This window comes from Arvicanthis niloticus, chromosome 20 (genome assembly GCF_011762505.2).
Source record: "Arvicanthis niloticus isolate mArvNil1 chromosome 20, mArvNil1.pat.X, whole genome shotgun sequence".
NCBI classification, from domain to species: Eukaryota; Metazoa; Chordata; class Mammalia; order Rodentia; family Muridae; genus Arvicanthis; species Arvicanthis niloticus.
Genome location: NC_047677.1, coordinates 50031412 through 50045004, shown reverse-complemented (window position 1 = coordinate 50045004; position 13593 = coordinate 50031412). Strand labels below are relative to the sequence as shown.

At 48.6% G+C, this 13593-nt stretch overlaps 2 protein-coding genes and 1 long non-coding RNA gene across 5 annotated transcripts in view; 1 reads left to right on the top strand and 2 right to left on the bottom strand.

Annotated features, from left to right (window-relative positions):
• LOC117724828 (uncharacterized) overlaps positions 1–11182 on the top strand; it is a 36999-nt gene extending 25817 nt beyond the window's left edge. Inside the window, exons 2-3 of one of the 2 annotated variants that reach the window (XR_013105357.1) lie at positions 262–4181; positions 10210–11182. This is a non-coding gene — a long non-coding RNA (uncharacterized LOC117724828). The remainder of the gene's footprint in view (positions 1–261; positions 4182–10209) is intronic. The other variant, XR_013105356.1, reaches the window with a different exon arrangement.
• Positions 1492–5013, bottom strand: LOC117724820 (H-2 class I histocompatibility antigen, D-37 alpha chain-like). The gene is made up of 8 exons (XM_034524753.2): positions 4851–5013; positions 4401–4670; positions 3854–4129; positions 3074–3349; positions 2830–2946; positions 2622–2651; positions 2418–2465; positions 1492–2278 (listed from the first exon to the last, which is right to left on the bottom strand). Exons 1-7 carry the CDS (start codon positions 4999–5001, stop codon positions 2422–2424), a joined length of 1164 nt encoding a protein of 387 aa, XP_034380644.1. The 5' UTR covers positions 5002–5013; the 3' UTR covers positions 1492–2278; positions 2418–2421.
• Positions 11151–13593, bottom strand: part of LOC117724821 (H-2 class I histocompatibility antigen, Q10 alpha chain-like) — a 3811-nt gene continuing 1368 nt past the window's right edge. Inside the window, exons 4-9 of one of the 2 annotated variants that reach the window (XM_034524755.2) lie at positions 13053–13328; positions 12832–12933; positions 12225–12257; positions 12054–12100; positions 11820–11914; positions 11593–11733 (exon numbers count right to left, since the gene is read on the bottom strand). In XM_034524755.2, coding sequence (XP_034380646.1) covers positions 11825–11914; positions 12054–12100; positions 12225–12257; positions 12832–12933; positions 13053–13328 — 548 coding nt within the window. In that variant the 3' untranslated portion in view covers positions 11593–11733; positions 11820–11824. Of the gene's footprint in view, positions 11767–11819; positions 11915–12053; positions 12101–12224; positions 12258–12831; positions 12934–13052; positions 13329–13593 lie in introns of both variants that reach the window. The other variant, XM_034524754.2, reaches the window with a different exon arrangement.

Genomic DNA, 13593 nt, shown 5'->3' with positions numbered 1-13593 from the left:
AGTGAGCTCCTAGCCAGCCAAAGCTACATAGTGAAACTCTGTCTGAAAAGAAAACAAAAAGTAGGGGCTGGGAAGATGGCTCAGTGGTTAAGAGCACTCACTAAATGAACTCCACAGGTCCTGAGTTCAACTCCCAGTACCTACATGGTGGTTCAGAACCATCTATGATGGGACGTAATGCCCTCTTCTGGTGTGTCTGAAGACAGCTACAGTATGGACAAATACATAAACTAAATAAATTGCACGGACCTTTGTTTACAGCGATGATGCACTGGTGGGTATAGCTCACATGGACCAGAATCACTGTGGACCTGACTGGTTTGAACCGCCATGCTAACCAAGTATGCAGGCCCGCTGAAGGAGGTGCAGAAGAACCTCAAGGCCCAGTTAGAGAACTAAGGAATACATAGCTGGATTCACACAGGCCGGGGGCACCAAGAGAGAAATGACAGAAACCTCGAGGAGTGTGGAGGCCTGAGGGCTGGAGGGAGGTGAGGTGGAGCTGACTCTCTTGTGTTGCCATACTACACCCGTGTGTGACTGGCGGGCCCCAGGTTGAATTGTTACTCCTCACAAGTGTGATGTTTGAATACTTGGTCACAGTTGGTGGAACTCTTTGAGCAGGTCAGGAGAAGCGGCCATGTGGGAAGAGGTGTATCACTGGAGATAGGCTTTAAGGTTTCAGAAGCCTGCTGAGCCATTTTTATCCATCATTCTCTGTCTCATGCTTGTGGATCAAGAGACAAGTGGCCAGCGTCTGCTCCAGCACCATGCCTGACTGACTGCTGCCATGTTCCCTGCCATGGTGGCCATGGACTCTTAAGTCCCCAACAAACTTTTCTATAAGTTGCCTTGGTCATAGTGTCTTATCACAGCAAGGAGAAAAATAAGCAAGACAGATGGTTAACACCAAACAACAGAAACTGCTATAAGGCTGTGAGTCGTTCACAGCTACCATCAGAACATTTGTCCAGCCCATGGACCTTTTGTTTTTTAAAAGATGTAATTTTACATGTGTTGGTGTTTTATCTGCATTCATATCTGTGTGAGACAAGGACTGTTTGTGTAACAGACAGTGAGCTGCAATGTCGGTGCTGGGAATTGAACTCAGGACCTCTGGAAAAGCAGTGCTCTTAACCACTGAGCCAACTCTCCAGCCCTAGGCTTGGTTTTTTTGAAACAGGGTTTCTCTGTGTAGCCTTGGCTGTTGCTGGAGAGATTTAAACTGGCGGCGGCATTCAATCTGGCTTTTCTTATTCAGCCGCCATGTTCCCGACTAGCCTAGGCCTGTGGCCACAAGCGGAGGCGGCGTACCACTGCTGCTCAGCTCAGGCTGGCTGCTCAGAGGCCAGAGACGCCGGCTCTGCCACCCACGAGATGCCAGAGTGGGAGATGGCTCTGCCAGTCTTCCACGCTGTGTCCACGAAGCTGGGCTGTGCCCAGACCATCCCGTCATCCACGCAGGCCCGATGTGAAATGAGACTCTAATGCTTAAATATTAATCAAAGGCTTTATATATTTGGTAATGCTCAGTAACAATATGCCCACACAACTAGAGGTGTTTCCCAGTGAACTAACCCAGATAAGTTGTTACCCAGGACTGCTCTCGGTACATGCTAGATCATCCATGTTGCTACATCTCTGCCTCTCCCTCGACTTGCTCCTCTTCTTCCTCCTCCTTTCTCCTCCCACCTTAGCTCCTCCTACACTTGGCCATCTTGGAACTTGCCTTATAAACCAGGCTGGCCTTGAACTCAGAGGTCCACCCACCTCTGCCTCCTGAGTGCTCGATGGCATGCACCACCACCACCCATCAAACAGCAAACACTCATAACCACTGAGCTATCTCTCCAGTCATTGTCCACCCCAGTCTTTCTAATGACTTTGTGTGGCCTCTAAAGAAACTGATGTCTAAGGATAAACAGACAGCACAGTTGAACAAGGTGTGCCCTGTCCCTGCCCTCTCTCCGATGGGGGGCTCATGGCATGTTCTTCCTACAATAACAAGAGCACACCACACACCCAGCTCACAAATATCTGCCAGTGTCATTACCACTGCACAACTGTGTTGCGTTACCTTGCTGGAAACTGCATTTTCATTCAAAACAGATAAAAACAGCAGGAAACACCCAGCCAAGAATCAGATTATAATTTTCTGTTATGAAATCAGGTGTCCAGGTAGGTGAGGAAGAACTGGGCTTGTCAGTTCTTCACAGGGAAAAGCAGCATCCTCAGATGGTTAGTCAGAACTTGTTACTCAGCCCCACGAGGCAACTGTCTGAAGCAATAGAACAAGAGTCATGAACACTCAATATAAAGATGCCAGTCACTCAAATGTCTAAATCTGAGAGGCCCTGGGACCCAGTGTTCTCCCCTTTGCCTCAGGTCCAATTCCAGGCCCCTAGGGGTTTTTGTACCTTTTTATGCCTTCTGAGGCCAGTCAGGGACCTGGGAAGCCTTGCAGCCTGCGGTAGAAGAAATAAGAAGGCACACTCAGGAGATGGAGAGGACATGGCAAGAGAGAATTATGGGCCAGCTGAACTCCCCGTGAGCTCCAGCTCCATCCCAAGGGCCTCAGGGACAAGGGTGCCCCTGTCCCTCCTCCCAACATGCACACTTACCTGAAACATGAACATAGCTTCTTTTTTCACCTGTGAGAAGAAAAGCCATGAGAGACCAGGGAAACTCTAGCCCTAGGAAGTATCCAGAACTGGCAGCAGACCCAGGTTAGAGACTAGGCAATGAGGGCTGTGGCTGTGTTTCCCATTAATGAGCAGAGCACGCTTCTAAAGGAGGCTGAGAGAAAACTCAGACCCTGCCCTTTTCTACCTGTGTTTCTCCTCCTCTTCATCACAAAAGCCACCACAGCTCCAATGATGGCCACAGCTCCAAGGACAACCAGAACAGCAATGATCACCATGTTAGAGTCAGTGGATGGAGGAGGTTCTGGGAAGGACAGATACAGGAAATGAAGGTGAGGGTTGTGACCCCCCCCCCCAGCCCTGACCACCTCAGGGTCTGCAGAAGGCTCCAGCTTTCCCTGACCCCAGCTCTGCATTCACACCCTCCTTACCCCATCTCAGGGTGAGGGGCTCAGGCAGCCCCTTATGTTCCACATGGCAAGTGTAACTCTGCTCCTTCCCAAGAGGCACCACCACAGAAGCCCACTTCTGGAAGGTTCCATCCCCCGAAGGCCTGGTCTCTACAAACTCCATGTCCTGGGTCAGGTCCTCCCCATTCAACTGCCAGGTCAGGGTGATGTCAGCAGGGAAGAAGCCCAGGACCCAGCACCTCAGGGTGACTTCACCTTCAGATCTGGGGTGACGGGTCACATGTGCCTTTGGGGGATCTGAGGGAGAGAGTTGAAAGGATGAGCCATCTTGCTTGCTTCTGGGAACTCAGCAGTGTCCATGGGACCATCCTGGGAAGGACAGGAGGACTGGGATGGGATTAGGGTGTATATGATCTAGACCCCAGCTAGAGCACATGCACCTGGGAGGTGTGTTCTTTGGGATGCTTTGGGATGTGAATGTGACAATATGGGGCAGGAGGCTCCAGGTCTTGCAGGCTCGGGGGAAGGGCTTCTGGTCCCCATCTGACTGAGAAAAGCTGGAGTCTGACTCTAGAGACACTGAGTAGGGCATAAAGGGAGGCCCGAGAAAAAGCTCCCCATGGGTCCCGGGCCATAGTTTTGCTTGTGTTAAGGATTAGTTTCCCTGCAGGGGAAAAGCAGCCTTGGGAGTCTCCCTCCTCTTCAGCGCTGCGCCTGTTGGACAGCGTTCTGCCCCTGAGTTATTTATACCCCAAGCCTTCCCCCAAACCCCAGAGGAAAACTGAGATGTCTCCAGGGTACCTGTGCGCAGTAGCGTCTCCTTTCCCAGCTCTAGGTATTTCTGGAGCCACACCACGCAAGGACCTTGCAGGTATGCCCTCTGATGGTGGGCCTCATCGGCCTCCTCTGACTTGCGCTTAGAGATCTGTGAGGCCACGTCAGTCGCGGTCCAGGAGCGCAGGTCCTCATTCAGGGTGATGTAATCCCGGCCATCGTAGGCCTCCTGACAATACCCGCGGAGGAAGCTCCTGTTTGACCCCAGGTCGCAGCCATACATCCACTGCAGCGTGTGAGACTCTGGAAGGAATACGCTGATCAGCGCCACCTGCGGCCACCTTGCCTGCTGTCGGTGAATATCCCAGAACTTTCAAAAACAAAAGTGCAACTGAAACCTGAGCAGAACTCTGCGGGGTGGGGGGTGGGGGTGGGGATGGGGGTGGTGGGGTTCTTGTCTGAGGTTCTGGGAAGGTGTTTGGATGAAACTTTGACCCAGCGGGTCAAGATGACCCAGGCCTGTCTCAGGGGACATGAAGTGGTCGTGTCTGTGATCCCGGCCACAGTCACTCACCGTCGTCACTCTGATTGTAGTAGCCGAGCAGGGTCCTCAGGTTCACTCGGAAAATATGCTCATGGCTCTTGGCGATCTGTGTCTGCTCCTCCCAATACTCCGGCCCCTCCTGCTCTACCCACGGCGTGCGCGGCTCGTATCTCGGATTCTCCGCGTCGCTGTCGAAGCGCACGAACTGCGTGTCGTCCACGTAGCCGACAGCGATGAACCGGGGCTTCCAGAGGCCGGGCCGGGACACCGCAGTGTAGAAATACCGCAGCGAGTGTGAGCCTGGGGGCGGCGCGCGGTGAGACCCCGACCTCCTCCAGGCTCAGGGTCCCAGGTGAAGGCAGGGGAGGGATTAGGACAGGGCGGCGGAACTTGGGGTGCTGCACCCCTGCCACCACCACCCTCCCTCCACTTTTCCTCGCAGAGTCTTTTTTTCCGCTCCCGACCCCTCCCCTCACTTACCTGTCTGGGTCTGGACGCTGGCGCTGGCCAGCAGGAGGAGCAAGTAGGCTGAAGGTAGTAATCCTAACATCCTCACCCCGGGGGCGGGGGGTAAAGGGGGTAGGGGGACTGTGAGGAGCCTGAATGTGGATTGTCTTCCTGTTGACTCCATACTTTAGAACCTGTGCGTCGCTGATTGGCTTCTTTAGAAACTAGGCGTCCAACAGGAATGAGAATTGAGACTGCATCATTTGTATCTTTATGAAAGAGAAAGCAGTAGGAGCCATTTGTATGACCTACTTTAACGGAACTATCTTCTCTGCCTCTTAAAGTTCTTGGGCACACTGTTTCTCCAAGTCTTGTTGCAGAGTCTGTGTAAGCTTCAGCTTAATTAATTAACTTTACATCCTGTCCACAGTTTCCCCTTCCTCTTTTCCCAGTCCTTCCCCTCCCCCATCCACTTCCCTGTTTCTCTTCAAAAAAGGGGAGGCTTCCCAGTGGGTATCAAGTTGTAGTTATTCTATAAGTTATATTTATACGCGTGTTTGTGTGGATAGATGAGTGCAGTGCCCGAGGAGGACCAAACAGCGTCAGATTCCCTGGAGCTGGACTTTCAGGTGGTTGTGAGCTGCCACATGGGTGCTGGGAACTGATCTCAGGTTCTTTGCATGCTGTAGGTTTGCTCTCTTAACAGCTGAGCCATCTCTCCAGTCCGCAGAAGGATTCTCTTCAGTACTCAGTTCTGTGTAAACATACAACACTGTAACTACACAAGTGGTAGCTATTAGATGGTTGGTTACAATGTAACTCCACCATGGAATGTTTCTCTCTCCATATGCTAAAACTACCTGGTCATCAGAAAGATAAATACAGTATGTGTTCACTTATATGTGGACATTAGCCATTAAATAAATGGTAGCCAAGCTACAGTCTTTAGACTCAGAGAGGTTAGGCATAGAGGAAGGGACACAAGGATCTCCCAGGGAGGGAAAACAGTATAGATTTTATGGCTGGACTGGAGCCGGGGCAGGGGGTTGCACAGGAGCAGGATGATCAGGTGGGGGGAGAGCAGGATGAACAGGTGAGGGGAAGTGGAGAAGAGGTTGAGGAACAGAATGTGGGGAGAGACAGCTAGAACTGAGGGGCAGAAGGGAAACCTAATGTAATGGAAACTTCCTAAAATATTTAACTTCCTTAAATAATGAGGGAGACAGAGCCCCAACTGGCCAGTTCTTGCCACCAAAGGAAGCTTCCAGTACCACAACTGGGTTACATCCAATTGAATTATTGACCAAAAGGGTCCCATGGTAATCCCCAAACAATCCAGGCTGTTGCCTCTCCACAAACTGACAGCAGGGCCCCATTTCTGAAGACAAACCCTCGTCTGGCCAGCAGGCCGACATGTAGGCAGAACACTGTATACATAGGAAATAAATGAATCTTAAAAAACAACAACAACAAAGCTTTGACCTTATAGGTTCTTGCTCAATTTTGAGATATTTGAAATAAACCAGGCCCATAGCCAAGAAGGCTTCCATGTCATTTGTGTGTCCCCCCTTTTCTAGCTGGGGACAAATCAAGGGCCTCACCAATGAAAGGCAAGCACTGTACACCTGAGGTTCAGTGCTCTGTGTGGACTTGGCACCCATGACTTCTCATGTCACTGCAGAACTGAAGAAGGTGGGACGCTGAAGGGAGAGCTGGGGCTGAGGAAGGCAGTATTTGACACACACCTCAGTGGCCCAAACTGGATTGTTTACAAGACCCGTGCAAAGCTGGCCCAACAAGGGTCACAAGAACTGCATGTGGCTCTGGTCACACTGTAGAATGCACAATGCACTAGTGGGCGTGAGCCACAGTGGACGTGGGAGGCACCGGACACCCGGCTGGTTTGCATCTCCCTGGTAACCAAATACACGGGCTCTTAGAGCTCACTGAAGCAGGTGCCTTGGCGAGCACTCAGGACCAGTAGGGGAACTAGGAAACAGGGCTGAATCCGTGCAGAGCAGCAGTGCCAGGACACAAAACCAAAACCGTTGACGGTGGCAAGTTTACGAAGGGTCTAAGGTTCAGTGGCAACTCTTACAAATGGTGTGCTGAGAGCCTCCCGGCTCAGAGAGGGTAGTGGCAGGGGCACAGAGTAGGACTCTGGTGATGGCTTTAAAGTCTGAGGATCTCAGGGCTTTCTGGCTCTCTGACCTGTACTGAAATGCTGATGATAACTTCTAAAAAGTCCTAAAAACTTCTGAGGGTAAAAGACTGCAGGCTTAGGTGATTAACACCTGCAGCCCAACAGCAGAGGATTAGGCAATGTGGCCTTTGTTCTATCTCAGCAGGAACTGCTGGGCTTTAACTGAGTCTGCTGGCCTTCTAGTCTGAGGTCACAGGAAGAAAAGACACTTAGAGAAGTTATAGCATTTATTACTAAGTGTAAAAAGTTTCCTGTCAAAGTTATCTAAGGGGAAAAGCAGAAAGGTACTGAATGGGGAAAAGGAAAAAAAAATCTAAAAAGGAAAAAATTCTAAGGGAAAAAATTCTAGGCAGGGGAAAAGGAAAGGAAGGAGCAAACAACCATCTCTTTGTCTTTGTCTTCAGTACTTATACATCCTTCAGAATACATGATCACATGTTACAAAGTTCATCACAAGTTCACACCAAAAATCAAATCATAAATTGAAATAGAAGTTCACAACAGAGAATGTTTACATGCGTATCCATTAGGAGTAATTATCTGGCTAAACATCCATCACCTGTCTCAGCTCCACAGGTTCACTGAAGCTTTAAAACAATAGGTTATTAGTGAAGTTTTGTATAGATAAACCCAGGCAATATCTTTTATCTTCTGTCCTAGCACCTATAATAAATCATTAGTTCCCTTTTTATGACCTTAGGTTAATTGTTTTACAACTTCTTGGAATGTGCTCTGAGTAGGAGAAGGTCTGGTTACTATCTAAAAGCAATTAACTGATGACACTTGGGAGACTGGCAGAGTTCTGACTATCAGAAAGGGATGTAATAGCAGTCCCACTATAAAAGAGGTTAATAATCATTGATATAATTTTAGGAATTCTTATAGGATCATCATTAAGACTTAAGAAGTCATCTATTTGTCTATATAGCATCACTACAAGACAGTACATCTTCGTGGATCTGCAGAGATCTGCTCTAAAGGGGTGTGCTATTGCTTAGTGATTGTTACATATGTTTTAATAATAATAATAATAATAATAATAATAATAATAATAATAGGAAAAGCATATTAATAGCAGGAATCTTTCCTAAAATAAGTTCCTTACAGCCTTGTGATAAGGGCTCACTTGTCACAGATTATATAATAATCCAAGGCAAGCATTTCAGGATGATCACCTGCTAATTATTAACTTGTCCCATTATGGCTCCTGACAATGGTGGAACACGGATCCCCTGGGAATGTCTACATCACAGCCTGAGGACCCGATTGAGTGTGACAGGGACACTGTGGGAGGGTAGGAGCAATTTTATCTTCTATAGTGTAAAGACCCACTTATTCTCCATGTTGGAGGACCTGCATGTGTATGGTGCAAGTAGGGCAGCAGGAACACTGCAGTCATTTGTTTGTCTGCATTAAGCAACCCAGGCCAGAGGTTCCTGCTGCAGGACATGGTTCACAGCCGCAAACTGACCTGACCCAGCACTGGGGTGGGACTAAGCTGTGGAAGTCTCACTCTCCTGGTTGGTGGAGATGAACCCTGAGGCAGCTTTTAGGGCATGCATCTGTTGTTGCTTCCTCAGATGTGATCCCAAGAACCACATTGTGCAGAAATCAGAAAGAGAATTCACAGAAAGTGGTTGAGGCCCAGAGCTCACCCTCCAGCCTTAAAGGAATTCCTAGAACAGGATGAATTTGTTTTGTAAGCCCGTGTAGCTAATTGTTGCCACGAAAGCCTTTTCAGCCAGGAGCAAACTGCCACCTGGTGGCCACCCTGAGAAACAGTTGTCTTGCCTGACTGTGGAGTATTGGGCTTTCTCTGTTCAAAGTTCATGGTTGTGTTGTGAACTGTTATTCTTTTATTTTATTGATTTATTTTATTAAGAAACACTAATTCTATCTATCTATCTATCTATCTATCTATCTATCTATCTATCTATCTGCTCTGTAGACAAGGCTGACCTGAACTCACAGAGATCCACCTGCCTCTGTCTCTCGAGTGCTGGGATTAAAGGTGTGCGCCACCAACATCCATCAACAAACATTAATTTTATAGACATGACACATTTTGAGTTGTAAAGGGACCTGATCCTAGGGTGAGTGACCCCATTATCTTATAACAAATGCCATTGCCTAATGCCTGCCACAGTCTGAGTCAGATGGCTGATACTTCAGCTGGTCCACAAGAACCTCAGATTTCCAGTTGTCACGTCTTAGGTGGGTTGTTGGTTCTCAGATAGAATCCACAGTGTGCTCATAGGACCAGAATGGAGTCATCCGTCTTTGCAGGCGACAGTGTATTCTCAGAGCCAGCCATCCCCATGACTTTGTGGAAACTTCTTTCCTGGCCTTTTTTTTTTTTTTCAATATGTCAGAGTAGGATTTTTATTGCATAGAGTGCAAGCTGAGATGTGGTATTGAACTGTTGTAATAATGGGTCTCACAAACAAAGGCAAGAATCACAGCTTGTAAATAACTCTAGATGGGACTTTAACTCTGAGAGTTAAGGCAGAAAGGGATTTAGAAAGAATATTTATTTGTAAAACAATCCATTAATGTACCATGGAACCCTGTTGTACATGATAATTTATATAGACTTTCCCACTCAGGCATTTTACTGTAATCTTGTCAAGACTCGATTTTCTATTGCTTTAAAGGAATATTAGAATTTAGGGCTGGAGAGATGGCTTCGTGGTTAAGAGAGAGCGCTGGCTGCTCTTGCAGAGGACCTGTGTGTGAATGCTACACACAGGTCCTCTGCAAGACACAAGGCAGCTCACAACCATGGTCATCGATGAAGTAAATATTGGGTGTTTGGTTTTGGAAAATGAAAAGACGCACAGAGGATTCAACGATATTTTAGATCTGGATTTGTTTGATTTTTTAAAAGTATATTTATTTTTGATTAATTTAATTAGTTAATTGATTTATTATTTATTATTATGTTTTTTGAGCCAGTGTCTTCGTGTAACCCTAGCTGTCCTGGGACTCACTCTGTAGACCAGGCTGGCCTTGAACTTAGAGATCCACCTGCCTCTGCCTCCCAAGTGCTGGGGTTTAGAGGCATGGCCACCACAGCAGTTTTGTCTTTCTTAACATTTATCTTTCTCTTCTCTTGGCATCTCTCTTAATCCTCCTGCTGAAAGTCGACATTAAAATGCTTTTATTGATTCTTTTTCATGGCTTCCCCAGGTGGTCAGCTATGTCAGGATGAAGCTAACTATCTCCTTCCCAGCCACTGATTGCCAGCCACTCCTGGAAGATGAATGCAAGCTCTGTACCTTCCAGGAGAAGCGAATGTCACAGAAGTAGTTGCTGATCCTATGGGTGAATAGTCTGCATGGTCTGAACCAGTGGTGAGAACAGCAAACAAGGATTTCCCTTAAAAGGTCCCAGCAAGGTGTCTGGACCCACAGCAGAGTGCACCTGCTGTTGTCTAACACTCTTCTGAGAGACCAAGGGAAGCTGGAGAGAGGGGACAGAGTCCGTCCGCAGACGCATTATGGATGCCAGTCTGAGTCCTCAACTTGGTTATCATAAGCAAAGGAGACAAGGAGATTCCTGGGCTGACAGATAGTACTGTGCCTCTGCGGTTGGGGCCCAAAAGAACTGCAGAATCTGAAAGCTTTTCAGTCTTCCTAAAGAAGCTGAGGGTGTCGGCCAGTACATTGTCAGAAAGTAAGCAAAGGTAAGAAGGCCAGGACTAAAGCCCCAGAGACCCCGCGTCGTCACTCCACAATTCCTGCAACAAAACACCCGTTGTATTGTTCTGTAGAGACGGTGTGCTATGGAGACCAAGGAGAGGCTGCAGAGCTGAGTGTTGGGCCAAGAGAATGAAGGAAGCCAGAGAAAACATGCCAGGGTCAGACCGCATGTAAGCTGCTTCTACTTCCAAGTCTAAGTCCAGTAAAAATGAGTAACCAAAAATGGTACAACCTTCAAAAAATACTTCTTTGGGGGCAGCAGTGGGTAAGGGCGCTTACATCCAAGTCTGCTGACCTGAGCGCCATCCCTGGGACCTACCTGGTGGAAGAAGAGAACGGACTCCAGCAAGTTGTCCTCTGTCTCCCATGTGTACTATAGCATTCATATGTGCATACACAATAAATAAATAGATTTAAGACACCTTAAAATTAAAAAAAAATAATTTTTTTATTAAACCCCATCTCTACTATAGTCCACAGTTCTTTTCTGCATCAAAGCCATTGATCCCAATTTGACTGATTAAATGTCCCTGAGACATCGGGGATAGCACCCTTAGTGCTGTGGGTGAGAGGAGGGAGCTTCCTCTCCCTGGACCCCTTGACATCGTGACAAAATGCCTGACTAGATGCCACACAGGGAAGAGACAGGTGGTCAGATATTCAAGACAGAAAGGTGGGACCTATTTTCTGTCCAGGGTGGCAAGACCTGGCCTGCTCATGCCCTGGTCATGAAGCAGAGGAAGGGGAGCTCTAGCATTTTGCTGGCTTTCTCTTGAGACTCTGTCCAATCAGTGGGGCTCCTTGCATCCCTTGTTGGCTAAATCTGTCTAGAAACACCCTCACATCCACCCAAAGGGGCATCTCCCAGGTGACTCTAAATCCAGTCACGTTGACAATGAAGATTCGCTAATGGGATACAAAAGGAAAGATTCCACTCTTCAGTAGCTGTTGCAGGCGATCCCACAGGTGATGGGCGGGGGGTGCAGCTGTGCGTGTTCTCTTGAGGGTGTTCCTGAGTGAGGAGACTAAGTGAGGCCTCTGAGAGCTGCAGGGAAGCAACACCAACAGTGGGGAGGGATGAGGAGAACAGGCTGATACCTCTTTTAGGGTGACAGGCTAAGCGACCCTGAAGTTCCAGGGAAGTGACTTAGATTATTCCTATAGTCATTTTCCCAAAAGCGAGTTTCTGTCTCCTGCAAGGGTGAGAGCAGATTCAGGGCAGGTACTGTAACTGGTGATATTCCAAATAGCTCACTCCTCACTCAGAGTGTCCCAATCCAAAAGACCCTCTTCATTCCCATCATGAGTCCTCTGTGCCACCCTGTATCTTACCTCATCATCCACAACAATCTCGCTAGAGTCTTGGGGACTGTCTCTGCCTAGGAACAAACAAAATAGGACCCAGTCAGACTCGAGAAGACTGGAGGTTAAAGGAAGAGCTATGGGCTGGGTAGGCTCCCATGGGCTCCAAGGGTCTCAGAGATCAGCCCTCACCACACTCACCTGCTTCCTGGGTGTCACGCCTTCCTCTCCCACCTGAGGAAAGAAAACCATGTATGGGTGGCATAGGAGCAGGCAGCCATAAGGGCCTAGACCAGTGGCTCTCTTCCTTCCTAATGCTGTGACCGTTAATACACTATCCTTGTGTTGTGGTGACCCCAACCATAACATTATTTTGTTGTTACTTCATAACTGCAATCTTGCTACTGTTACAAATTGTAATGTAGATATCTCACGTGTAGGATGTCTGATAAGGACCCCCCAAAGGAGTCTTGACCCACAGTTTGAAAACCACTGGTCTAGTGAAACCCCTTAGTCCTGGGCCCAAGGAAAATCTCCAGAGCTGAGGTGACATTGCACCTCCTTGGAGGTTTGCCCTCAGTGAGACCTTTGCCTGTGACAGCTGGGCATGAGGTCTTAGTCACCAGAACTGTCCCCAAACAGAAGCTGTCCTTCAGTCCCCTTCACTTAAGGTTAAACAAAAAGGCTCCAGGCTAAGAGGACACAAGGCTGTGGGAGGTACATCCCATTACCTAAGCAGGGTGTACCTCTACCCAAGGCTTCAAACGCTCAGTGGGACAAGAAAACCCAGAACACATTTCTTCCCTACCTGCATTCTTCTTCACCCATATGCAAAGCACCAAGGCGAGACAAACGAGAGGAACTAGAATCAGGGTAGCAATCCACTTGGGCTTATTGTACCAAGCAGGCTCTGGGAAGGGGAGGGGAAGAGAAGATGAAGACCATTCAACTCTCAGCCATGACCAGCTCAGCATCTCCAGGAAGGCTCCAGCTTTTCCTGGCCCCAGCTCTGCACCCACACCCTCTTACCCCATCTCAGGGTGAAGGGCTCAGGCAGCCCCTCATGTTGCACATGGCATGTGTATTTCTGCTCCTGCCCAGAAGGTACCACCACAGCTGCCCACTTCTGGAAGGTTCCATCCCCTGAAGGCCTGGTCTCCACAAACTCCATGTCCTGACCCAGGTCCTCCCCATTCAACTGCCAGGTCAGGGTGATGTCAGCAGGGTAGAATCCCAGGGCCCAGCACCTCAGGGTGACTTCACCTTTGGATTTGCGGTGACGGGTCACACGTGTCTTTGGGGGATCTGAGGGAGAGAGTTGAAAGGATGAGGCATCTTGATTTCTTCTGGGGACTCAGCAGTGTTCATGGGACCATCCTGGGATGGGATTAGAGTGTCCATAATCTAGATGCCATCTAGGGTGTGAGTGTGACAATATGGGGCAGGAGGCTCCAGGTCTCTGCAGACTCGGGGAAGGGCTGGGTGAAAGGCAGGAGACTCAGAAAGCTGGAGCCAGACTCCAGAGACACTGAAGTCTGTGGCACAGAATGAGGTCTGAGAAAAAGCTTTC

Bases quoted from the DNA above. Each gene is read 5' to 3' on its own strand.
- LOC117724820 (XM_034524753.2), bottom strand. From the start codon at position 5,001: ATGGAGTCAACAGGAAGACAATCCACATTCAGGCTCCTCACAGTCCCC. The intron at 3,350-3,853 runs GTACCCTGGAGA...TCTCTCCCTCAG, and splicing joins GGAGACGCTACTGCGCACAG to ATCCCCCAAAGGCACATGTG. The intron at 2,947-3,073 runs GTAAGGAGGGTG...TGTCCTTCCCAG, and splicing joins GCCCCTCACCCTGAGATGGG to AACCTCCTCCATCCACTGAC.